General features: G+C 39.3%; 1 protein-coding gene across 8 annotated transcripts in view; it reads left to right on the forward strand.

The window, feature by feature from the left end:
* The window catches only part of LOC126412135 (uncharacterized), a 126,974-nt gene that overhangs the window by 14,988 nt on the left and 84,361 nt on the right, over window positions 1-27,625 (forward strand). For 5 of the 8 annotated variants that reach the window (XM_050081586.1, XM_050081595.1, XM_050081612.1 and 2 more), the window contains 2 exons: window positions 6,234-6,361; window positions 6,458-7,264. In XM_050081586.1, coding sequence (XP_049937543.1) covers window positions 6,234-6,361; window positions 6,458-6,715 — 386 coding nt within the window. In that variant the 3' untranslated portion in view covers window positions 6,716-7,264. Of the gene's footprint in view, window positions 1-6,233; window positions 6,362-6,457; window positions 7,265-27,625 lie in introns of those variants that run through there. The other 3 variants (XM_050081629.1, XM_050081647.1, XM_050081604.1) reach the window with 1 other exon arrangement.

Consider the following 27,625-nt stretch of genomic DNA (forward strand, 5'->3'; position numbering starts at 1 on the left):
TACATGGCTACACTCCATACAAATACTTTCAGAAACGACTTCCTGACACTTAAATCTATACTCAATGTTAACAAATTTGTTTTCTTCAGAAACAATTTCCTTGCCATTGCCAGTCTACATCTTTTATCCTCTCTACCTCGACCATCATCAGTTATTTTACTCTCTAAGTAGCAAAACTCCTTTACTACTTTAAGTGTCTCATTTCCTAATCTAATTCCCTCAGCATCACCCGATTTAATTGGACTACATTCCATTATCCTCATTTTGCTTTTGTTGATGTTCATCTTATATCCTCCTTTCAAGACACTGTCCATTCCGTTCAACTGCTCTTTCAAGACCTTTGCTGTCTCTGACAAAATTACAATGTCATCGGCGAACCTCAAAGTTTTTACTTCTTCTCCATGAATTTTAATACCTACTCCGAATTTTTCTTTTGTTTCCTTTACCGCTTGCTCAATATACAGATCACAGATTACAGGAGGAGTATCGGGAGAGATACATCTCCACCGTTGGGTGCCATACATCACCTTCCCAAGTCTGGGCAAAGATCAAATGTCTTTTCTGGTACCAGGCCCCAACACTGTCTTCGGTGTTACCATAAATGGCTAGTTGTGTACTGACGCAAACACAATTGCCGAGCACTTTGCTCGAGCCTCTGCGTTGGAGAATTACCCCAAGCCTTTCGCACACTGACAGCAGCTGGAAAGGAATGTACTCTTTTCACTACACGCTAGAGTGAATCCTATAATACCCCATTTACAGAGTTGGATCTCCTCAGTGCCCTTGCTCATTGCCCTGACACTGCTCCTGGGCCTGATTGGATCCACAGCCAGGTGATTAAACATCTCTCATCTGACTACAAGCGACATCTTCTTGTCATCTTCAACCGGATCTGGTGCGGTGGTGTCTTTCCATGGCAATGGCGGGAGAGCACCATCATTCTAGTGCTCAAACTTGGTAAAAACCCACTTGATGTGGATAGCTATCGCACCATCAGCCTCACCAACATTCTTTATATGTTCCTGGAACATATGGCATGTTGGCGGTTGGGTTGGGTCCTGGAGTCTCGTGGCTTGCTGACTGCATGTCAGGGCGGCTTCTGCCAGGGTCGGTCTACCACTGATAATCTAGTGTCCATTGAGTCTGCCATCTGAACATCCTTTTCCAGATGGCAACACCTGATTGCCATCTTTCTTGACTTACATAAAGCATACGACACAGCTTGGCGACATCATATCCTTGCCACATTGTGTGAGTGGGATCTCTGCGGTCCACTCCCGATTTTTATCCATAACTTCCTGTTGCTCCGTTCTTTCCATGTCCAAGTTGGTGACTCCCATAGTTCCATCCATATCCAGGAGAACAGAGTCCCGCTGGGCTCTGTATTGAGTGTCTCTCTCTCTTTTTGGTGGCCATTAACGGTTTAGCAGCAGCTGTAGGGCCCTCCGTCTCACCTTCTCTGTATGCAGGCGACTTTTGCGTTTCGTACTGCTGCTCCAGTGCTGTTGTTGCTGAGCGGCGCCTCCAGGGAACCATCCACAAGGTGCAGTCAAGGGCTGTAGCCCATATTTTTGTTTTCAGCCGTGCACTTCTGTCGGTGTTGTACCGTTCATCTGGAACCCGCGCTTTACCTTAATGACAATCCACTCACTGTAGCGGAGACATATCAATTCCTAGGACTGGTTTTCGACACTCGATTGACTTAGCTCCCTCATCTTCATCAGCTTAAGCAGAAGTGCTGGCAGCACCTCAATGCCCTCCGTTGCCTGAGCAACACCAGTTGGCGTACAGATCGCTCTAAGCTGCTGCAGCTCTACAGAGCAATTGTCCAATCCCAAATTGACTACGGGAGTGTGGTTTATGGTTTCTAATACCTTCAGCATTGTATTTACTTGACCCTGTGCACCATTGTGAGGTTTGAGTAGCGACAGGAGCTTTTAGGACGAGTCCGGTGACCAACGTACTGATGGAGGCTGGTGTCCCTCCACTGCAGATCAGACGTGCACAACTTCTCACCAGTTATGCAGCACACATTCATAGTTCCCCTGAGCATGCGAATTACCATCTCCTTTTCCCGCCCTCGGCAGTCCATCTCCCCCATTGGTGGCCCGGATTGGGACTGTCGATTGCGGTTTCCTTGCGGTCCCTTTTCCCTGAACTGAAGTCCTTCCCTTTACCACGGTCCATTCCTGTATGCTCCCATGGTGTATGCCTCGGCCACAGCTTTGGCTGGACCTTTTGCATGACCCTAAGGACTCTGTTAACCCCGCCGCTCTCTGCTGTCATTTCCTCTAGATTCTTGACGTGTTCCGGGGCTCTGAAGTGGTTTACATGAACGACTCAATGTCTGATAGTCACATAGGCTTTGCGTATGTTCATGGAGGACATATTGAGCAGCACTCCTTGCCAGTTGGCTGCAGTGTTTTCACTGCAGAGCTGACGGCCATCTCGTGCTCTTGAGTAATTCCGCTCGTGTCCTGGTGAGTCATTTCTCCTGTTTACTGACTCATTGAGCAGCCTACTAGCTATCGACCAGTGCTACCCTCGTCACCCTCTGATAACTTCCATTCAGGAGTCTTATCTACGGCCTGGAAAAGTCCCACCATTCCGTGGTGTTTTTGTGGATCCCAGGACATGTTGGAATCCCCGGCAACAAACTTTCCGACAGGCTGGCCAAACAGGTGACACGGAAACCACTTCTGGAGGCATCTCCGAAGCTGACCTGTGTTCTTACACAGCAGCGTTTTCCGGCTTTGTGAGATAGAATGGAATAACAGCATGCACAACAAACTGCGTGTCATTGAGGAGACTGTGAATGTGTGGAATTCTTCCATGCAGGCCTCTCGCAGGGAATCATTTGTCCTGTGCCGGCTCGCCATTGGCCATACGTGGCTAATGCGTGGTTACCTACTCCATCACGAGGACCCACCTCAGTGTCACTGTGGCTCCCAAATGACAAGTCATCCAGCTCTTGTTGGACAGCCCACTTTTAGCCGCTCTGCGGCAGATTTTTAACTTTCCCAGCACCCTGCCTTTGGTGTTGGGCAACAATGCCTCTACAGCATCTGTAGTTTTAAGTTTTATCCGTGAGAGTGGGTTTTATACTTCTACGTAGGTTGTAGCGCATGTCCTTCGTCCCTCTGTGTCCTCCACCATAGTGCTTTTAGGGTGGAGGTTTTAATGTGTTGCAGAGTGCCTGGCTTTTCCTTTTTATTCTCGTGGTTGGCCAGCCACTGTAATCTGCTTTCATGTTTTACTCTCTTCTGTTTCTAGCTTCTCTGTTGTTTTCTTGTCCTCTTTTGTTCCTTTTTGTGTTTGTTGCCTTACCTTCATTCTTGTGGCTTTCCCTTTCTTTCCGTTTTGTGTTATATGTTTCATCGGTTTTATTCTCACACTTGTGGCATTGTTTTATTAGGAACAAGGGTCTGATGACCTCGTAGTTTGGTCCCTTTTCCCGCCTTTAAACCAACCAACAAACAAACAATCTGCCTTTCATGCTCCCTACAGAGCATTTATTAGCACTAACAATAGGTTGTAATTTCTTCATCTATATCATGCAAACCACCATGAGGTGCATGGCAGAAGGTACATCCCATTGTACCACTTACTAGGGTTTCTTCCTGTTCCAATTACATATGGACTGCAGGAAGAATAATTGTTTAAATACCTGTGTGCATGCAGTAATTATTCTTATCTTCATGGCCGTTAAATGTGCAATATGTTCCTAGAATAATCATTTAAAGATAGTTCTTGCAACATTGTGAAGACTTTCTTGGAATAGTTTACATCTATCTTCAAGAATCTTCCAGTTCAGTTCCTTCAATATCTGTGACACACTCCCATGGAGGTAACAAACCTGTGATCATTCGTGCTGCCCTTCTCTGTATACGTTAAATATCTTCTATTAGTCATATCTGGTATGGGTCCCACACACTTTAGAAATATTGTAGACACAGTCGCATGAGTGATTTGTAAGCAATCTCCTTTGCAGATTGAATGAATTTCCCCAGTATTGTACCAATAAACCAAAGTGTATTACCTGCTTTACCCATGAGTGGACCTATGTCATCAATTTTTAGACTTGGGTATTTGTACAAGTTGACTGATTCCAACAGTGACTCATTGATATTATAGGATACTATGTTTTTTTAGTTTTTTGAAGTGCAAAATTTTACATATCATAACATTTAGAGCAAGTTGCCAGTATCTGACCCATGCTGAAATCTTGGCAGGATCTGACTGAATATTTATGCAGTTTGTCAGATAGTACTTCATTATAGATAACTGCATCATCTGCAGAAAGCCTGATTTTAGTATTAATAATGTCTGCAAGGTCATTAATATACAATGTGAACAGAAAGGGCCCAAATACACTCCCCTGAGGCTCACCTGAAGTTACTTTTACTTCTGACAAGGACAGTGTGTCCTCTGCTAAAAAGTCCTCTGTCCAGTCATAAATTTCACTTGCTATCCCATATGATCATACTTTTGACAATAAGTGTAGGTGTGATACTGAGTCAGAAGTTTTTTGGAAACAAGAAATACTGCATCTTCCTGGTTGCCTTGATCTAACACTTTCAGTGCATTGTGAAAAAAAGTGTGAACCTGCAATCCTTTCAATACGAATCCATTTTCTTACCACTGAGTCAAGCACCACTTCCTAAACACAGCTTCAGAGGGACAATTGATAAGGTGCACATAGTGACAGATCTGAATCAAAATTCCTTTTATTTCCGAAACGCTTGGCCATCTGAAGTTCCCACTTTGGGCATTTCCACATCTCACCATGCCCTACATGTACCATAAATTTCAATGAATTTGGCGATGACGAGTAGTCGTCCTCTCCTTTTTAGTATTATGTGAGCCTCACTACTTTTCATGAGTACTTCAAACTCTGGCACTTTGTTGTGAATGCTTCGGCAGTTTACCATTAGGAATTTAATACTGTCACCTGTAAGAGACATTTCTTTCGATCTTACACTAATATTTCAGAATTTCCTACAGCTATCAATATCTGGATTGGATGGAGAGTTGCCTAATCTGAAAAATCTGTGTGTGCGCACCACACTGTCAGCTATCTGAGTAGCAGCCTCTGATGTGTAGTGCACAGCTGACCTGCTTACAGGAACTGTACAGTTCTCATCCCTGTGCTCCAGTTCAGGAAATCACAGCCTAGCTTGTCCGCAGCTCACGGTCCAGTGGCTAGTGTTGCTGCCTCTGGATCGTGGGGTTCCAGGTTTGATTCCTAGATGGGTAGGGGATTTTCTCTGACCGGGGCCTGGGTGTTTGTGTTTTCCTCATCATTTCATCATCATAATTTCTGACAGTGGTTCAATTGGATTGTAAAAAATATTGGACTGTGTAAAAATTGGGACTTGGTATGGGCACTGATGACTGCACAGTTGAGCACCCCACAAACCAAACATCATCAAACAGCCTAGCTTGTCACATCTTTGAAGTCTCTCATTTGGTTTGTTCCACTCAGCTCAGAACCAAACGGCAACAATCAATTCTGGGGAAAATGCTGCAAATTGAGCTTCGTTGAAACTCCATGTGTAAAGCTGGTCTTCTCAACCTTCTCTGCCAGTTGCTGGAATGACCATAGAATGACCTTGAAATACAGACAACAGGCATCATTTGCTGTGATGTTTATAGCCCACCTAATTTTCTCGTGAGGTACTTCATCAAATTCTCAAGATTTTGCGTGCTTTTCTCCAGACCACGGAGTGAGTGTTCTCCATCCAGACAACTGACCCTTTCATTGCATGCCTCTAAACAAAAATGAATGTCTGGAAGTATTTTACTTTATTAAATTTTCTATTTGGATATAACATAACTTCTTACAGCCACTTTAGAAACAGGGATGTAGGAGAGGTATCATTCATTATTCACTTTTGTTATATGAATATGGAGTAGAGTGAGGGCAGCTGTTGATGTAAAATATAATTGATTTGTTCTTTTCATTACAGCTTTTCTGCGTACTTCAGGCTCTTTATATTTCATCTTCAGCTAGGCACTAGTTTTAAAAATTATCTGCTACCTACACAATCATGGTGTTATTTTTGGTCATAGTGTTAAGCTTTTGCAAAAATTGCAGTTCCAAATAAACAAATCTTTGTCTTCAGAATATATCGGACAGTTTTATCAGTTGGATATGTACCTGTAAATAGTATGTCCTGTCAATTTTGAAAGTATTGTTATTAAATTTCTGTTTCCTAAAAACAAAATTGCAGGTTTGGTTGCTCCATGGTTCCTTGATGATGCTGCATCTGGAAGATTCAGTTTCTCAGCCTTCCAGCTGAAACAAGGAAAAGCAGCGGTTGAGGTGACAGAGAGTGGGCTTTACTATATATATTCTCAGGTACATATCTTCTGTTGCAGTTGTCTGAAACTGTTCTCTTTAAAGTCAGTTAACAGCGTATTGCTAAATTTTTACTGGCATGTTATTTTATTCCAGATCCATTATTTGACTTCACAAGTTACAAATAGCTACTCCCTGAACTTAAGGCACGGTAGTCAGAGCAACTCCTCTGTCCTATCCTACTGCAGTGCAAGTTCAGGTAGTCAGACTCTGAATGAAGTGAGCTGCTTTACATCAGTTGTCAGATACCTCAATTCCACAGATCGCATTTTCATACAACAGAGAGACATGAATAGAAGAATTATTCTTAGAGATGGATATAGTTATCTTGGTGTTGTAAGGCTAAGTGCATAGTTGCCCAAGCTTGAGAATTCCATTTTCACAGAGTATGAAATACTGCTCAATGAAGAGCTATGCTTAGAAGTGAAAAAGTGATATATGCTTGGAGCAACAGTTTCCAAAATGTCGCAGGTTCCGCTACATTAAGCTGGTGATAATGCATATAGTTTTGGTTACATTACTGTTGTCCAGACACTTAATAGCCAAGAATGTGGTGTGCATTTAAGGTGATCTCCTTCTTTTTAAAATGCAAGGCTTGTGATTATATTTGAGTGTAACTTGTTTTGTTTGAGAATGAGGTGTTACTTAGAGACTAAATGTATGTGCTACACCTGTACTAGAGTTCATGTTGTAGCTGAAACAGTCACTGAAGTCCATTAAAATGGCTAGGAAGCAGTAAGAGATTGACGCTTACTGCAAAGACTGTAAAGAGCAAAATGGTGAACACTTCCTACCAAATGTGCTATTATCTCCAAAGTAGTTCACCCAAGTTAAAAATGTATTATACTATTTAGTTATTAAGATTGCAATGGTGCTAAATTAATTACAGTGCAGAAGTACAAATATTTCAATAAGTTGAAAGACCCAACTGTAAATGTGCATATTTCTTTGCATCATTTTAGAAGACTAAATAATTAGTCAGGGTAAATGAGAATGTATGTTTTAAATTTATTTTGTGATGTATCAGCTCCGGAGGAACAATATCCACTTATACAGACAACAAATTGTATTCTGTGAACAAACTTTGATTCTAAGTTCTTTTTGGGAAGTATGTATGGGTACATTTGTGTTTCAAATCCTACATGCAATATCTAGCAACTTAGTTGGCCAAAAATGCAGAAAGTCCACTTCCAAGTAGAAAATACAGAAAGCACAGTTACAGAGAATTGATTCCTTCCTTAGTACTATTCCTATAATATTAACAGTTGTACTGTAGTATTGAGGCAGATATTCAAAATGAGTATCCAGAATGGGTTGGCCAGTGTTTCAGTTGGTGTACAGAAAGATATTTACCTCTTATGGAGTTGTACTCTCAGTAGGAATTTCTGTTGGTCAATCTTTTCAAAAATTGTCTTGTATGCTTGAATCTTAACGGGCCAAATATTTAAAATAATACACATTTTTGTAAACTTCCTCCATATTCACCTCACAACAATGTCATCATTTAATCATTGTTGACTTACCTGTGGGAATGGACAGGGTGTCATGAGATGCTTCATTTGTTAAGAGTACAATCATCATTCAATAGGTAGCAGAACATTTTGGAGAAATACAGTACTCTAGAGGAAATGTGTACAGTTTTATTGATGCCATGGATACAATTTGTTATCCAGAAAATTAAAATGAGGTAAGGTACTCCGTTGATTTAATAGATTGTGGCTACTATCCTTATGATGTACCTTACTGTTATAAGTTTCTGTTTACTGGTTAGCTTCAGCTGTAGAATACAGAAAGTTCCAGGAATAAGTTTCCTCTTTTCACTTGTTTGACCATGCTAGTATTGTGGGCAACATAAAGGTAAATGATGGATCACATTTCTGGCAAAGAGTAGTCCAAATGTTCAATATCACCATAATCAGAAAACATTGCAGAGACAAATTTTTTTGGGGGTTTATTGAAAACTTAAAACTTGTGTTTTACACAGTATTGTCTCTAGATCATTGTATTTTGAGGTAGCATACTTTGTCCACTGAGTGTTGCTGTAAATCCAAATTTATGTATTTAGAGTGTCACAACAAAGCATATGAAGTGTTTGGAAGGAAACTTTCACCAACATAAGTGATATTTCTCCAGGACCATGCAGTGGAGGTGTTAAAAGAGGAGGTTTGTTAATTACACCCAGCCCTGTTTTTGTAGTTCTCAGAAACACAGTGATGTTATTTTTCTGCCAAATGTATAAAGAGCCCACACCCCTGCCCCCTGTGAAAGTAAAAAATGGATATTGTTTAATCACCTTGCATAAACATTGTGAACCCAGTACCCAGTAAGTGTTTTGTAAACAGTCACACATACTGCTGAACGATGATACTATTGCACTTGGACCGAATCACCATCACTCCTACATGCAATAATATTGTGGCCAATCAATAATTTGCTCAAAAGCAACAATGCATAGTTGCACATAAAACTACGATTTGTCTTTGCAAGATAAATTTTAGTTATTATGAAAATACCAATGTAAGAAATTAAAGTGATGAATCATGTGGCTTTGTGCAGTGTTAACATTAGGGCTCAGATTTTTAGGTGCTTAAAAGCTGGAGTTATTTATTTTTTACATGTTGAGAAACATTTGAAATATATGACAAATAAGTAAACATATTTAATTATAATTTGGTAAATTTTTGTACATCTGAGCAACATGCAGTGTTTATGGATGCAGTTTATGCTAAGCCTCACTGATTGCTGAAGAATGAAGATACACAGTGAGATTCATTCTAAAGTTGTTCATTACAAATCACTGATGATTATGCTGAAACGCTGCCCTATACTGGAAGAATGAGTGCTCACTTTAAGATGTCGGTCTGGAAAATTTATGGCAGGTCAGCTCACTCTTTCATTCATTCACTTATTCACTCACTCACTCTCTCTCTCTCTCTCTCTCTCTCTCTCTCTCTCTCTCTCTCTCTCACACACACACACACACACACACACACACACACACACACACACACACACACACACACACACACACACACATTGATAGCCTCCTCTTGATGGACATTTGAAGTTTTGCCCAGTTTGAAATTCACTGTTTTCAAACACATCTGACTTAATTTTGTAACATTGGTGCTGTAGATCCACTATGACAATAAAGTTTTCGTTCAATGTCGTGAACATACTGAACTGTTTGACAGGACCCCCCACCCCTTTAAATTTTTTACATTGTGCTGCTAAGGAAACACAACAGATAACTATGGCAAATTTTTTAACACTGTGTTACTTAACATTTCCTAAAGTATTCCAATTGAAATTTCATCCTCTTTCTCTACTACATCAACCGCGAAGGCCAGACCATCAAATTTTACTGTATGCTGCTGGGCTGCAAGGAGTGAAGTTCCCCACTGCGTTACTACTGGGATAGGTAGCTGTGATACATTGGGGTGAATTCTTCTCAGCAACTTCACTAACAGTTTTCCCCATTAGAAATAAATTTGCCTAAAGATATAATGCTTTAACTTCATCACATAGCCTGTGTAAACTATGCACAGTGCATGTAACGTTGATCATTTTAGAATAACTTGTCGCGTCCTGGCACAGGTCCCGGATACCAATATAGAGTTGGTCAAGCCTGCGTGGCGCAATCGGGACGTTGGCGACAATTATGGGTTTGTGGTTCCCTTTAACTAGCCTTTATTATGAAGGTGAGAGGGAGTAGAATCTCCTGGACTGTCTAAGGGCGTGTAGAAGGTGTAGATACATTAGACAATACTTTCAATAGGTAGCAGGTACAAGTGGGAATTGGCAGCACTGAACTGTCAAAACAGTAAGGTGAGATTTCTCCTTTAACGCAATTTATTGAACTAGTATCACAAAGGACATGTGAGGTGTCAGACCCTTCCCCTTACTCTGTATGCTTCTATAGATTCAGCCAGAATCTCCACTTCTCACTCTGTCGGAAACGACTACTCACGAGAATTACCACCTTTGAATTCACTCTTCATTTAAATAATGGACCCTTGTCCTATCTCACAGGAGACAAGCACCACCAAGTGGCTTGTTCCTTCTATTGCTGAAACTAACTGTAGAGGTTACTTGAGACAGAGACAAACTGTCCCTGTTCAAAACTATTCCAATGCAAAACTTGTACTTAACTGACAGTTGTAGTTGCTTCCATCAGAGCATCACCAGTCTTCTCGTAGTTACAGTTCCTATAGCCTCATCAGTAGCGGCTGCTACCTTCTCAATGCTGTCGGGCCTTGTCTGCTTGTGTCCTCTTCAACTTCTGCGATGGCTCTGTTTCTTGCTGCTCGTGGATGTCCTTAAATACCCATTTTGAAGGTCTGCCCTGCTCGGACGCAGCCCTCGCATCCGCTTTCTCTAATTTATTTTTTGGTCTTCCCGGGCATTTTGTCGCTGTGGACCTATATTGGTTTCAATATGTCCAGCAGAGTCCCGGGGCGGAAAGTTCTTTCTTGTCCTCCAAGGTCCGGGAGACACGCTGTTCGTATCCTTGACGTGTTTACTAGCTCAGGCTATTTGTACTGTGTGACATTTTCCCTTCCGTGTCTGTGGAACTGTGGGTTTCACTGCGCGGCGTCCCCCGTTGCTAAGAATAGCTATGTCATTTTGTTAATTAAATCCTCTGGGGACCTGACAAACTAATAAAACCTGCCAGTGCCTTCTTCATAAATATGTGATGCAGCATCTGTTATTAACCCATATTTTGTCATTTTCACACATGTAATGAATTTGTTGGTAACACTTTGGAAGCTTTATACGCAATGCTGACTTTTCAGGAATGTCAAGATTTGAAATTTTGGAGACTAACTTTCTTAACGCTGTATTACTTACATTAGAAAGATATATGTTGACTAAAACAAATAGCTTACACAAATCTTCACAATAAACTGAAAATTTATGAGATATTGCAGAACATCCTCAAACTGCATCATTTATTAGAAGCTGTTTGTTTAGCAAGTGCAAAACTGCCACCCCCCCCCCCTCCCCCCACCCAGTTGTTTAACTTGGAATCGCTGTTTAGTCTTTCCTGCTTTCCCATAAGATTGGCAGAACAGGGCATGTCAATCTGAATTAAATTCTCCTTAAATTCTGAAACATACTGCTGCAGATGACGATAATTTGTTCTTGCTTTTACTTTAGTCATTGTAGTATTGCCTTGCACTTCCTAGCACCAGAAATGAACTACATGTGAATATGTTACTAGGAAGATGATACACATGGTGCAATATGGCTATGGATAAGGAAATTCCCAGCTTTTATGGTAACTGCAACTGATAAGATGATAAACACAGTGCTGCAGGCTGATACACAGAAATAGAATAACTTGTACTTTTCATTTAGGGCAGCGGATAGGTTCTTCCTCTTTTAAGTCACACACAAAAGAAAAGAAATAAACTAAAATATCTAGCACATTGATAAAAATTGTAAATATTGTGTGCAAACAACTGAAAAACAATAATTTATATAATTATAAAAACTTTTTACCTAAAAATCAGAGCCATAATTATCATAGGTCATAATTATGTAATGTGTGTTGCATCCCCCCCCCCCCCCCCCCCCGACCCTTCTCTCTCTCTCTCTCTCTCTCTCTCTCTCTCTCTCTCTCTCTCTCTCTCTCTCTCTCTCTCTCTCTCTCTCTCTCTCTCTCTCTCTCTCTCTCTGAAAAAAAGGGTGCTTGAGATTTCTTCTTGGCTTGACAGAACGCATTAACATTTCGCATCTGTTCTCCTCAGTTTGACTTACTGAAATATTCATAACTGTAGTCATAACTAAAGACTGGTGCATATTTCTGACCTTGAGATTACATACCAAGTTTCCTTTTATACATTAGTGACTTCTCATATGGCCCACCACTCTTTGTTTGCGAACATGTCTTTTTCACATCACGAATTTGAGTCAAATGCCATATTATCTGAAACCTTTGTGTCATAACTGTACTTCTCAAACTAGAAACTGAGATGACACATTCATCTTTTGAGTGTAAAGCATTAGCTATGACAGCAGTCCTTCAGCTTTTTTATGAATTGGCTTACTTTGCTGTTGATCTTTATCAGTAGACACATAATTATGTTGTCCAAATTTCTATACATGGTTTCCACGAAATGTGTTTGAAAAGGATTTTTCAGTGACAGAATTTTATTTTCATGTTTACTGTCACACTGGTGCTCCAGGAAAGTTTACTGAAATCCAGAACTATTAGAAATATATAGATTTTTGATCTGTTAATTTAACCTTCATATTTACTCAATGATGCTTAATTTCTTGTGATGCTTAATTTCTTGTGATGCTTAATTTCTTGTGATGCTTAATTTCTTGTGATGCTTAATTTCTTGTGATGCTTAATTTCTTGTGATGCTTAATTTCTTGTGATGCTTAATTTCTTGTGATGCTTAATTTCTTGTGATGCTTAATTTCTTGTGATGCTTAATTTCTTGTGATGCTTAATTTCTTGTGATGCTTAATTTCTTGTGAGCAGTTGTAAGTAAGAGGAATGCATACTGCTCGGGGAGAAAAACAGCCTGAATATGCTTGTGAACAAACAAATGACTGGGAGGAATAAAAGTGAAAGCAATCATTTACATAGTGACTGCTATACAGAAAAATACGACTGAACCCTTCTGTCAATGCAGGACATGCGTGGAAGCTTCCTCTTTAACACTCTTTTCATTGGCATGATACATCAGTTACACAAATAATGGCAATTTTGATTGATTGGAGTTTTAATTTTGGTCCAGTTTTCATTATTTTCAATTGTTTCCAAATCTTGTATATTAAAGATAGGAACTGAAAAAAATTAGGAACTCCAAAATTTAGTAAATGCTGCCCATTTTGTGTGTTTTGTAGACAAGACAAGAAAGATATTGAAATATTATTTTTAAGTTTGTAATTCCGAAATTGGTCTGAGTCTCACAGGGGGTAATATTGCATAGTAGGAGGTAAATTCTTGACTCAGGCTCATTCCCCAATATCAATGAGATGGGTACCTTGGTGGGGAAGACACTACTCGCATTCAGGAGGAACACAGAGTGAATCCCCAGTCATGTTTAGGTTTTTCTTGGTTTCCTTAAACTGCTTATAGTAAACACTGGTAATTCCTTTGCAATGAATACTGAAAAATTCCCTTCCGCACTGTGAACCTGTGCTTAGTCCATAATGGTGTCGTTACTGACATGATACATGTATGTCTTCCTTCCTTTTCCATATTTTTTTTCTGTTTCTTAGTTTCTGCAGATCGTGTGTGTGTGTGTGTGTGTGTGTGTGTGTGTGTGTGTGTGTGTGTGTTTTTTTTATAAACTGTGTTCAAGGTAAAAAAACTAATTGATTCTGAGGGGTCTTGCAGTTTAGACTGATTGGATGACAAAATACTTAGTGCTTTGTACATCAAATAACCACTATTGTTATTGTTTCTCCCTCTTTCCCTCTCCTTCATCTCCAACATTTTCGTATTTCAGCTTTAAAACATCACTTAACATTTACACCTAAATGAGGCTGCCATGTCTTCACTCCACCATAATACTGTAGTAATGTGAGTAGCTGGTTTGTCAGCTAACATTACATACTTTCCTGTGCAACTGATCCAAAGTAAAATTTGGTAGGTCAGTATCTGAATTGTCATCTCTGGTACTATCAATTCATCAAGTGATTTCACGTGGTAAAGTCATATTTCTACTTTGCTGTCATTCCATAGTTTAATTTCTCTGTTCATTATTCTTTATTTAATACTGGCACATCCTCTGCTGTCAAAAGGCAATATTTTTCTTTTCCAGTCATCAATGCCACACACAGAATCTTAATTTTGCCTTGTAATTTAAAAATACCGATTCGTGTAATAGAATCAGAAAAAAATCATGTCTTCTCCAGTCAAGACTTCCAATTTGAAATATTACCTTTGTTTATTATCCATGTCTTGTGATTTTGTTACAAAATAATCTTTGTGAAAGTAAAAGCAAATTTCGGGTATTGTGACTGATAATTACATTCATTGAATGACAAATACACAGTACTGCATCACTTGGTCTCAGATAAAATGTGAATAATTGTATGATTGTAATAATACATGATGGGAGAATGTTCATAATTGCTACAAAATCATTTGGCATGCTTAATCACTGATGTATTTAGAACAAGATTGACAAAAGGACTATTAGTTGTATATTTTTTTATCTGTGATAATGTTTAATCATAAATGTGACATTTTAATAGGAAAAGAATTAATGTGAGGCTGTTCAGTAGAAAATTGCATGTTATCATGCAAATAACGAATAGTATATTTACTTCATATGTGTCATGAAACTATCAAATTTATTAATTAATAATGTTACCTTAATTTCATGTGAAATTAATCAATGCAATCATCCTTAGTGAATCAACAGCAAATATTTTGTTAACCAGTCTGTGTGACTTTATTTGGAATGAGAGGCATTGTCTATGCTTTCATCGTGTTTGTAGTAGTTTAATTTCCCAAGTAATAAGATGATAGATTGTTGAATGATATGTCAGTTTAGATGAGGATGGCATGCAGACATTATTACAGATGTATCTTAATTGTACATAGTGAAGGTGCTCAGTAGGTAAACCTGAACATTTCTAGTGATTCAAAATAAGAAATATGAATTCTGATCTCTCCTGTGAATTCCATTGTTTGCATTGCAGAGGTTGTTATACTTTTCAGCACTGTTTCTTGATCTCAAAATTTATACAAGAAATTGTAACTTTTTGGCCAATTGTTAATAAAAATCTGTAATCACTTCTTAAAATTATTTAGATAGTTCACCACCCTAACAGAATGCATTATTTGTCATACAACACTGGAATACCTTGTTAGATATAGGCTATTCTTTATTGATTTAAAAAAATACTATATTTGGAAAGCGATAAAATCTGAATTGTAAAATTGTTTTGCATAAGCCCTCTATTTTTAAAGCAAAATATACAATATTCAGTTAGTATTAAAAATTAATACTGATAAGGATTGCTTCTATGTCATTACCTTCAGAAGCTGACATAAAAACATGGTATTATTGAGGCACTGTATTAAGAAAATGTATTTTGCAGTTTTCAGTTTGGATGAAACAACTAAAAATCATTGACAGTATTGGTTTTAAACGTGTTATTTATATTAATGGCAAAGTTTTCGCACATGACAACTTTGAGTACTCAGAATGGCAGAAACGGCTACAGAAAACTGAAGACCAAAGACAAGAATTGTAAGATTTCTGTCCTAACCATATGGCAAACACAAATTTAAGACATGTAGATGCATTGAAATTTCTTATGTGAATAAGAGTGCTTTTGCTACAGAAAGAGCAATAGCTTTGAAGGCTAGTGTAAATAATGTATTCTGTTCAGACCTTGTAAGTGCCACTCATCAGTCATGTCTAGATGAGTGGTTCCCTTCCCTTCCCTTCCCCCCGTCTCCCCCCTTCCCCCTATTCCCCCCTCCCCCATCTCCTTTCATAATTTTTAATTGTTGTTATTCAGTACATGTTAAAGCATTATAGAAGACATTGAAGTAAGTACGGTGATGAGAACACTCTGAACTTAACAAAAAGATTTTGAATGAAGGAAGTTATTTTACTTTGAAACAAAATTCTCAAGTTAAAACAGAATGTGGGATTAAACAAAAAACACCTGAAAATGAAGTAATAAATGCAGTCACTTTCGGAACAAACTTTCTTGAAGACTGACAATTTCGAAAAGTAACATTGAACCATTATATGGTGTGTTGAAACACTACCTACATAATTAGGCCACAATATACATTTAAATGTACAACAAATAAGTTAACTTAAGACTTCTCGGCGATGGTGGAGCTCATGCAGGAGATGGTGCAGGGTGAAGAGCTAACTTTTACTTTGTATCTATTGTACTTTCACACCAGGAAAAAACCAACATCAATCCAATTGTTTGCCGTGCTACAGTGGTAAAGCCCAAATCACCAAATTTATGTATTTTCCTAATAGGGGTCATCAAATTTATGTATTTTCCTAATAGCAAAATACACCACTTGGACTGTATGCCATGGCCACTTGTGAAGCTGTATTCACTGATGATACTCGTCGATTATGTGTTTTTGTCGTTAAGTGCTGTGATGTGTTAACGTTTGATTTGAACTTTCATTAAGAACAGTCACTATACTATTTTAAACACAGAAATGACTACCATATCCTCAGAAAGAGCCATTATAGGTGATGGTCAGATAAATTGTAGTAATTAATTTTTGACCATAGAGTAAGGCTTTGGACTTTAAAAATGATAAATCGACATTTAAAACGATCAACTATCTTCAAATAACATGTAAAGGACAGTTCATTTATAGAATTACATGGACAGTATCGTATAAAACTGTTATTGTAGTATGTTGCATAGAAGGGCGGACAGAAAACTGTTTAGTAGCAAAGTGGACAAGTCATGTGATTCACTACAAATAAGCATCAATTTCACTGACAAGTGTAGTTTGCAGCATGTTTGATGGTCAGATTTTAATAAGACTCATTGTGCTGCATGTCTTGACTGCCACTTGTGAATAGTATGCAGATAGAAGCAACCGTCCGATACAAGTAGTCTCAAATAATTGTATTTGCTGACTTTTTGCTTCTTATATTCTCACCTGCAATATTAGGTGAACGTCATTGTAATGAAATGCCAACAACTATAATTATATTCAGAGATAAGATGTGAAACAATTATTGAAGTTGGGTCATGCAAGTTACTTTTTTGTAACTCTTGGTATGCCCCTGGTCTGGTTTGTAGTATTGTTTACAGTTCATTGTGTGAAAACAATGAAGAATTATTTAGCAGAATTAATATATTTGTTTTCTGTAGAATACATGGAACATTTTGAGAGAGAAATTTTCGACAAGCTTGGAAATTTTATTCATTTTGTCCACTTTCAGAATGCTAAAGTCTTTGACTGTTGCTATCATGTTTTGCATGATTGTCCTCTTATCTTACCCTACAGCAAATGTGTAGCAATAGTAATCTGTGTTGAAGGATGGAAGGTGCCCATTGATTCCTTACAGTGCATGTGTGGTAGACAAAAGAAATACCTCATTTGTACTTTTGTGTAGATTCTTGGTAACAGCCTGGATTGGAGATATTTCTTTCCAATCACAATTTCACTGAAATTATTTACTTTTAGTACAAATCACTTGACAATTTAGGTGCAAACCTGGCAGTATTTTCTTCCAGTCCTAATTACAAACAACAGTTCGAGATTAGAAGTAAACCATGATAACTTTTGTTTGAAGGTACAATGCATTCATAGATAACTTTATATGGATGGAATCATTTGCAATATTTCACTGAAATCTACGAATAGTGATAAAAGAATGACAGACTATTGTCTGATGTTAGGCATTTGGTGTAGCATGGCAATGTGTGGAGTAGGTATTAAAATCCATGGAGAAGAAATAAATACCTTGAGGTTCACTGATGACATGGTAATTCTGCCAGACACAGCAAAGGACTTGGAAGAGCAGTTGAATGGAATGGATAGTGTCTTGAAAGGAGGATATAAGATTAACATCAACAAAAGCAAAACGAGGATAATGGAATGAAGTCGAATTAAGTCTGGTGATGCTGAGGGAAATAGATTAGGAAATAACACACTTAAAGTAGTAAAGGAGTTTTCCTATTTGGGGAGCAAAAAACTGATGATGGTCGAAGTAGAGAGGATATAAAATGTAGACTGGCAGTGGCAAGGAAAGCGTTTCTGAAGAAGAGAAATTTGTTAACATCGGGTATAGAATTAAGTCTCAGAAAGCCGTTTCTGAAAGTATTTGTATGGAGTGTAGCCATGTATGGAAGTGAAACATGGACGATAAATAGTTAGGACAAGAAGAGAATAGAAGCTTTTGAAATGTGGTGGTACAGAAGAATGCTGAAGATTAGATGGGTAGATCAAATAACTAATGAGGAGGTATTGAATAGAAGAGGAGTTTGTGGCACAACTTGACCAGAAGAAGGGATTGGTTGGTAGGACATGTTCTGAGGCATCAAGGGATCACCAATTCAGTATTGGAGGGCAGCATGGAGGGTAAAAATCATAGAGGGAGACCAAGAGATGAATACACTAAGCAGATTCAGAAGGATGTAGGTTGCAGTAGGTACTGGCAGATGAAGTTTGCACAGGACAGAGTAGCATGGAGAGCTGCATCAAACCAGTCTCACGACTGAAGACCACAACAACAACAACAACAACAACAACAACAACATACTGAAATGCTCCTTTTATGCCATCCACAGTGTTTCCTTGGTGTCTCGTGAAGTTCCACTTAGACCAGTGCCGAGAATCCACACTTGTGTTGGACTTGACTAAATGAAAAAAATTCTTTGATATAAGGGAAGTCCCTGGGATCCAAGACTAAAGTTCACACTAGCTATGGGTTTTCTGTCTTTGAGCATGAGCAACTATAAAAAAAATGTACGTAAGTGGTACAGATGGACAGTACAAAAATTTCAAGTCCAACATGAGATACAGTACTAATGGCAGGGAGGTGAGACAAAAATGCAAAGGTCTTAGATCACTAGTCATAAACTGACCGTGGCACCTATGGTGGAAGTAGCCACAGCCTGTTCAAAAAGAGATGGAGTTTATCTCCTCCACCTTTCCCTGTGATAGGAACAGGCAGCCAGTCCCGCATGATAGGTTTAGGAGCCACATGGAGCTATGCGGAGTATGCTTGTCTTCATTCGAGTGTTACCATCAAAAAGGGCTCCTTGACTTTTTCCTTTATTCGTATGAATAATATTAACAGTTGTCGCCTTCACAATACTTTGTGGAGGCAGAACTCCCTGTTGTTACTTGTCCTTTGTCAGAATGCCCTCCCCACTACCTCCCCTATTGAATACCATTGCTGAGCGTCCCCAAGCCTAGAAGATTGCTGAGTTATGAGTTTGCACATGTTGAAGCTGTGCAACCACAGGCATACAGCAGGCCTGATACAAATGTGTGTAAACCTCTGTATGACCAACAGAGGTCCATTGTTTAAGGTAATAGCTGTCTTCAGTGGCTCTAGCTGTGTGATGCAGTCAGGCAGTTCCATGTTTGAAAATTATACTCCATAGGATCCACAGAAGGAGGCTCTGTGTTTTCAATGTTCGTTCATCCCACACAATTCTGTGCTTCTAGCTTTGCTGCTTGGTTTGTCCCATGGCTGTTGTTGCATATTGCAACAGTGCAAGACAAACAAAGCAACATATTTGCTTTATAAATTTACTCATAGATTTTATTGGCAAACCTGGATAAATCCTGTGCACTGATAAATTGTTAAATTAGTCTAAAAAATGGTCCATAGCCTTGTTGTAACATGAGACAATGTTAAAATTGGCACTTATTCTGTTGACAGAACTGAACTTTTTTTTCTTTGACAAGAATAAAAATATGAGTTTCTAGAAGTATTTGTCATGCTGCATGCAAATATTTTCATTTTTCCCCATCAGGCAGGAGTTTCCTGTGATATTCATTTGAATTTTTGATAATTTGTAATAAAATCAGTGACTAGCTATCTAACTGTAAATGATACACTACTCATTCTGACTTACCCAGAAAGTGGTGGATATTGATTTTTGGACATATTTTGCATCTGTAACTTCTCTTGTTTTGTTGCAGAAGTAGTCAGCAGAATATTAGAGCTCCACATGCCTTGGTACCTTTTTTCCATTGAAGAAATTTGCTGATGAAAATGCTGACCATACCCATTGCTGACTGCTCAAAGATTTTCTGGGAAAAAGACTAAGTGAGAGTCCAAGAAGTGAATTTTTACAGACATATTGCATCCCATAGCTTTATTAGGATATAGAATATCTGCCACTATGTCACAATAGTTTTCTGATTTAGGGTTTCCAAGGAAACTGCAACACACCTCTGAAAGACTGACAGGCTGCTTCTCCCAGTAGATTTAACAGCCCTTCAAAATATTCATCAGACATTAATGACTGTATTTGTGGTCCTGCAAAAATTCTCTTTGTTTAGCATTGTGACTATGGGTAATACTGATTTAAAATAGAAGAATCCATCAGGAAGTTTATCCATAGCATTGATTAAATATTTCATTACTCCTAGTTTAATATTCAATGGAGGCAAATATATTTTTGCCAGGACTCACTAAAGGGACATGTGACACATTTTTCTGACCAGAGATAAGAGATTCACCTTTAGGCCATGAATTTCTAACATAGTGAGACAACTTATCTCTGCTGTCCCCTTCATACAAAAAACAGCACGATATGGTGAACTCAAATTGCAAACCAAGTAATAAAGCAATTTCTTATTGTCATAGGTCTATTTCGTATCACTGGCATGCACTACAAGTATTGGTGGAAGTTCATTGCCGATATGTAGCAGCACAGCCTTCAAATACCTTCAGAGGAATCTTTGAACAATCACCATTTATCTGGCCAGTGTTCATGCCGAAGATTTTCTGTAACAGAACAAATAGCATTTCAAAACACAAAAACATTTTTGTCAGAGAAGATTCTTTGAAATCACTATTGCAGCTGCGATAAGTATTTATTCGTAGATCTTGTTGGAGTACATTCCAGCCTTTGCATGTGGAAGTTAAAAAGTTGAAACTTCAGCTTACTCTTTAATCCTAAATCAGGTCATGATGGTATTGTTGACTGGGAAATATGGTTCTGATGAATAGCAACTGCCTCCATATGTAGGATCATTTTTAATTTCATCTGAATCATGTTCAGTTTGAGGCAGATCATAATCACAGTTATAGATTAAGGTTGTATCTGCATATACTGATACAGGGAACTCTTCACTGTCTAAGCCAGGCCTCATTGTAGCTGGCAAATTTGAATACTTAACTGTATGTTTTCATTTAGATGTGATTCCTTTAATATTTGTTAAAAAATATAACAATCAGTTAAATGATATGTGAGTTCCTTCCAAATCATGGGAATTGTAGATGGCATATGATGTTTACAATTTTTCCACCCATTTAATAGTCACACATGACCACAGCATATATTGGGACTTAACTCTTATCAAAATGACCCATGTAACAGCCAAAGTAAAGTTCATAACACTCTTCGACAAGTTCTGTGAAATGTCACATATGAGACTTGAAGGTCAGCTTGCCATAAATATAGCAGAAATTGTCTGCATGATTTACACAATTTCTTGGCTTAATGAAACAGCAAAACACTCACACATCATACACAATACATTCTACACGGAAAGGAAGAAAATAATATTTCACTAGTGATATTCGTGCTAACACACAATCAGCTCATACTGACATATCACACTTCCATATTAACAGGTCTGCACATAAGAAAACATGAATGAATCTGTGCAGTCTTGTCGTCTGGTGCTTCAGCGTGATATTGCATATCATTTCCTGAAATATGGCAGGAGTAAAATCGCTGTATATGAGATACTTGTTCCTATGACAGGTCAACGAGAATGCTAAAATCAAATTTTAAAAAGAAACTGTCAGAAAAAAATCTGCCTGATGGAAAAGTTCATACTATGTATCTGAATTTAGTGTAACAACATGCAATAGAATCATGAATCAGATTTCTTGTGAAGAAAAGCTTGTTAACCAATATAATAAGTGCTATGTAGCAATGTAACTGCTTTCAAGAAAGTCTCATATCTGACCACTGCCTCCAACTGGTTTCTGGTGACTCTAGATAACAATCTCCTCCATAAATGAAAGAGGATAACAGTGCAGAGTCAATATGGGGGGACGAAAAGACTCAAAAACACCTCAGTGTCCAGGGAAACAACCAGAATTTTAATATCTCCAACTGACCCCTTCAAGGCCACCTCATTCATGAAACAAGTTTCAACTAGCTAATGGCTCCACATGCTGCTATGGAGCCTTTTCCTAGTCTATGGTTCCTACAGGTGGCAGGGCTGCATTGTTGAAGATGACTAGCATTAATCAAGGCAAGGAAGAGCTATCATTTTGCAGCATCACTCCCAGTCCTAAATGTGATCTTGTGGACAATAACTGAGTGGAACAGCTAAATCAGACGCTCAGACGATATTGTGACAATCTTGAATTGAGATTTCCTGACCCCTTCTTGAAAGGTCCGATGTGTACTATACAGGAAGCATCTGCTAGGGCAGCAGGTATGTGTGGTGTGCATATACAAGTCTTTTAAAATGAGGGACTGTTATCATAGGATTAATAAATTACATTTTGGTTTCAGAGAGGGCAGAATAGCAGCTTCATTAATTACAGATAGTAATGTCTGCCATTGCAAGTCAGACAAATGAAATCTTAATATAGCATTAATTAACCACAGAAGTGATTGTAGAAAGACCTTATAATTAATCTCACTTGTACATGGGAATAATACCCATACAGTACTAGAGACAGAAATCTGACTGGAACAAGCTGTTAGTACCAGTGGAGTTCTGACTGGGAAGATATCAGAAAAATTTGCTAGGTCATGATGGTGGAAACCTCCATAGCAGTAATTGAAAATGTCCGCTTGGCGTATTTTGGGCGGGAGTGCCCTTTAGGAGAATTCAGCTATCCGACATAAATCATTTTTTATTTGACACCTCTTTGGAGACTTGTGTGTTGTCGATGATGATGATGATGATGATGATGATGATAACAGCACAACATCCAGCCTGAGTGAAGAAAATCTCTGACCTGGCCGGGAATCAAACCAAGGCCCTTGTATGGAATAGAGCCATGCTAACCATTTGGCCACTGAGTGTAAATAATATAGTACTATGTAGTTACATTAGTATAGATTCCGAAGTTGAATAATTTCAGTGAAGATAAGTAACATCCTAATCAGATGCCTTTACAGACACACTGTCTCAAAAGCAGCAGTGCCAGAATATTTCAAAAAAACTTGGTGAAGATTTGTGCACAAATTTTCTAGTCATATTTAAAGTATTTCAGCTTATAAGCTGTGGAATGGGTAATGGAGTTGCTGACAGTGAGCAGCAGGAACAAGTAATGGAGAACAGACTTGTTCCAAACAAGCTCAAAATTTTTGACGTATGTTAATGAAGAGCTGGTAACCACCGAGCAAACCCTCACTGAATCCAGATAGCAAAAGGAATGTAGAGAAAGGTAGGAATATGTTTCTTTTTGGTAAGTGCAACTAGACAGAAATTTCAGATTACCTTAGCAATGAACATCATTCACCTCCTGAGGCAGAAAATGTTCACTACAAGTAAACAGAGTTCAGTTATCTTGAACAATGTGCTGTAGATAGGTACATGCAAAGGAAAGCTGCAAACAGATATACATGTATGCCAAAGAGATGAAGGTTGGAAAAGACCCTCCATGATTTGACAGCCGTATTTGAAAGCTTTTCTGAAAACAGAGGGATCATAATTATAGATTTATACGTAGTTGAAGTCTCACTGACAAACACAAAATGAATGAAGCAAAGTGTAACGAGAACTATGTTTCAGGCACCCAATAAATTCGAAAGTAAAACTATTTATCAGTCTGATAGAAAAACCTAAGAAGTTTTGGTCTTATTATTAAATTCGTGAATGGATCAAAGCCATCTGTACAGGTACCTGATCACCATAATGACATCAAAATTCCAAAATTGGTTCACTGACGAAGACTGTGATGCCCATGTGATAGAAAGCCAATTGAATGTGCTCAAAAGGAAATGCAGCTGGACTGGATGAGATACTCATTCAGCATGTGGAAGAATTTACTCCTCTTCCAGACACAGTGTATCATAGGACATTCAAGCAATGAAGCATTCTGGCTGACTGCAAGAATACTTACGTAATTGCCACTTTCAAGAATGGTCTACAAACTGATGCACATTATGGAACATGTTTTATGCTCACGTATTATGACTCTTCCCGAAGACCAAAAATCTGCTATGTAGATATGACATGGATTCTGCAAATAACATTTGTGTCAAACTCAGCTCTGTTCGTCAAAGAGATGCAGAAGACAATAGATCCCAGTGTCCAGGTTGATGCTGTATTCCTTGACTTCAGGGCATTCCATATCCTCTGTTACTCTTATCTGGTGTGGGTCGCAATTGATTGTAAGCAATCTCCTTTGTAGACTGAGAGCATTTCCTTAGAATCCTACCAATGAATTAGTCTCCTACCTCATTTACCTACAATGAGCATATGTGATCATTTGACTTTAAATCCACGCAAAATATTACATCTGGGTATTTGTATGAGTTGCCTGATTCAAATTATGACAGACCAATATTGCAATTATAGGACACTAATTTTCTTCACTTTGTGAAGTGCGCATATTTAGATTTCAGAACATTTAAAGTATGTTGCCAGTCTGTGTACTACTTCGAAGTCCTAGTGAGATCTGGCTGAATATATGTGCAGATTTTTTCAGTAATTTTTTGGCTTATCTCCTAACTGTACAACTCTTGAATAAAGCTTTCTAAAATAGCAGTAGCAAGGGTTCCAGCAAACCTGGAAAATGCCTGTAGCTACTAGTACATCTGTTGATGATTCTCTACCCAGGATAATATGCTGCATCTTTCTTACCAGGAAATTCTCAGTCCAGTGACAAATTTTATTTGGTAGCCAATATGATAGGAAACAGGAATAATGTCAGTCTGTTTTTAAAACTTTCATTATCTACCAGTGCTTTTAACTCAAAAAGGAGGTAGTCTGGTATTTTTATGGCTGTATGATTTGCTACTTTCTGTGCAACAATAAAATTAATTTGTGGATAGTGGAGGCTACTTTTGTTCTAGACATTACATTTATGAGTGCTGCTGTTATTTTCAAATTGCATCCAATTCTTCACAACAAACTTCATGAGTGAGAAAAATGTATTATGAGGCTGTTATCAGTATGCTTTATTTTTCAAACAGTTAATCACATGAAGTTCGAGTGTGGAACCAGGTATTATCTATTCAACACATACCAATACAGTACTTCCTTGTCCTTGTGTGGAACTGCCCCAGCAGATTATTCCACATGACATCAATGAATGCAAGTGCACAAAGAATATTAATTTTTTAGTGATTTATCAATAAAATCAGCAATTAAGTGTACAGCAAATTTTAAGCTTGTGCCCATAATATTTCCATAAATTGCACACACAGCCTTTTTGAATAACCAGTTATACAAATTTCCCTTCCTCCATACTGGATTGTTGTTACTGATTTATGCTTATCTTGTTTTGTTAAGAATCAAATGAACTTTTCTTTTTGTGAGTTATTCAATGATCCATTCACCAAGAACCAATCAATTATGCTAAGACTATTTCATTTATTGTTCCATGTGTTGGGCTTGATTACAATCCTTGCATCATCAACAAAGAGAAGTAACTGTCAGATGGAAGGTCATTTATACACTCCTGGAAATGGAAAAAAGAACACATTGACACCCGTGTGTCAGACCCACCATACTTGCTCCAGACACTGTGAGAGGGCTGTACAAGCAATGATCACACGCACGGCACAGTGGACACACCAGGAACCGCGGTGTTGGCCGTCGAATGGCGCTAGCTGCGCAGCATTTGTGCACCGCCGCCGTCAGTGTCAGCCAGTTTGCCGTGGCATACGGAGCTCCATCGCAGTCTTTAACACTGGTAGCATGCCGCGACAGCGTGGACGTGAACCGTATGTGCAGTTGACGGACTTTGAGTGAGGGCGTATAGTGGGCATGCGGGAGGCCGGGTGGACGTACCGCCGAATTGCTCAACACGTGGGGCGTGAGGTCTCCACAGTACATCGATGTTGTCGCCAGTGGTCGGCGGAAGGTGCACGTGCCCGTCGACCTGAGACCGGACCGCAGCGACGCACGGATGCACGCCAAGACCGTAGGATCCTATGCAGTGCCGTAGGGGACCGCACCGCCACTTCCCAGCAAATTAGGGACACTGTTGCTCCTGGGGTATCGGCGAGGACCATTCGCAACCGTCTCCATGAAGCTGGGCTACGGTCCCGCACACCGTTAGGCCGTCTTCCGCTCATGCCCCAACATCGTGCAGCCCGCGTCCAGTGGTGTCGCGACAGGCGTGAATGGAGGGACGAATGAAGACGTGTCGTCTTCAGCGATGAGAGTCGCTTCTGCCTTGGTGCCAATGATGGTCGTATGCGTGTTTGGCGCCGTGCAGGTGAGCGCCACAATCAGGACTGCATACGACCGAGGCACACAGGGCCAACACCCGGCATCATGGTGTGGGGAGCGATCTCCTGCACTGGCCGTACACCACTGGTGATCGTCGAGGGGACACTGAATAGTGCACGGTACATCCAAACCGTCATCGAACCCATCGTTCTACCATTCCTAGACCGGCAAGGGAACTTGCTGTTCCAACAGGACAATGCACGTCCGCATGTATCCCGTGCCACCCAACGTGCTCTAGAAGGTGTAAGTCAACTACCCTGGCCAGCAAGATCTCCGGATCTGTCCCCCATTGAGCATGTTTGGGACTGGATGAAGCGTCGTCTCACGCGGTCTGCACGTCCAGCACGAACGCTGGTCCAACTGAGGCGCCAGGTGGAAATGACATGGCAAGCCGTTCCACAGGACTACATCCAGCATCTCTACGATCGTCTCCATGGGAGAATAGCAGCCTGCATTGCTGCGAAAGGTGGATATACACTGTACTAGTGCCGACATTGTGCATGCTCTGTTGCCTGTGTCTATGTGCCTGTGGTTCTGTCAGTGTGATCATGTGATGTATCTGACCCCAGGAATGTGTCAATAAAGTTTCCCCTTCCTGGGACAATGAATTCTCGGTGTTCTTATTTCAATTTCCAGGAGTGTATATTGCAAGAATGAGAGTGGCCCCAGAAGACCCTTTTGGTGGTTGTATAAAGCCCCAGTCAGCAGATGATGTACCAAGAATGAGGTATTTAACAAGAGCATTTGCATCTCGTGAGTCCCAAATGAAGTGAAGTTTCTGTAAAAAAATGTGATTTGAACAGTCAAAACCCAAACGCCCCCTGTGCACTAGGCAGCCTGGCTGCGACAAGTGAAATTTTGAGAAGCCAATTCCAAGTACACGGCCAAAAGCCAGTAATGACTGCAAGTCTGAAGTAAATGGGTCAAGACAGACATGGAAGATATTATGATAGTTAATTTATTGCCTTGTAAGAAATGTAAAACCAAAGGAAGACATTTGATTCATTCCCTAGTCCTGGAGTGCCACTCAGATTCTGTTTTTACTACGTAAGAAAATCAACCAATAGACAACCTATTGCAAAAAACAAGACATTCAGTAATTATGCAATTACTCTTTCATGTGCTTTTATGATTCCAGAATTAGTACTTGGAGGCAAGTGCAAGAACAA

Source organism: Schistocerca serialis, chromosome 1 (assembly GCF_023864345.2).
Source record: "Schistocerca serialis cubense isolate TAMUIC-IGC-003099 chromosome 1, iqSchSeri2.2, whole genome shotgun sequence".
NCBI lineage: Eukaryota > Metazoa > Arthropoda > Insecta > Orthoptera > Acrididae > Schistocerca > Schistocerca serialis.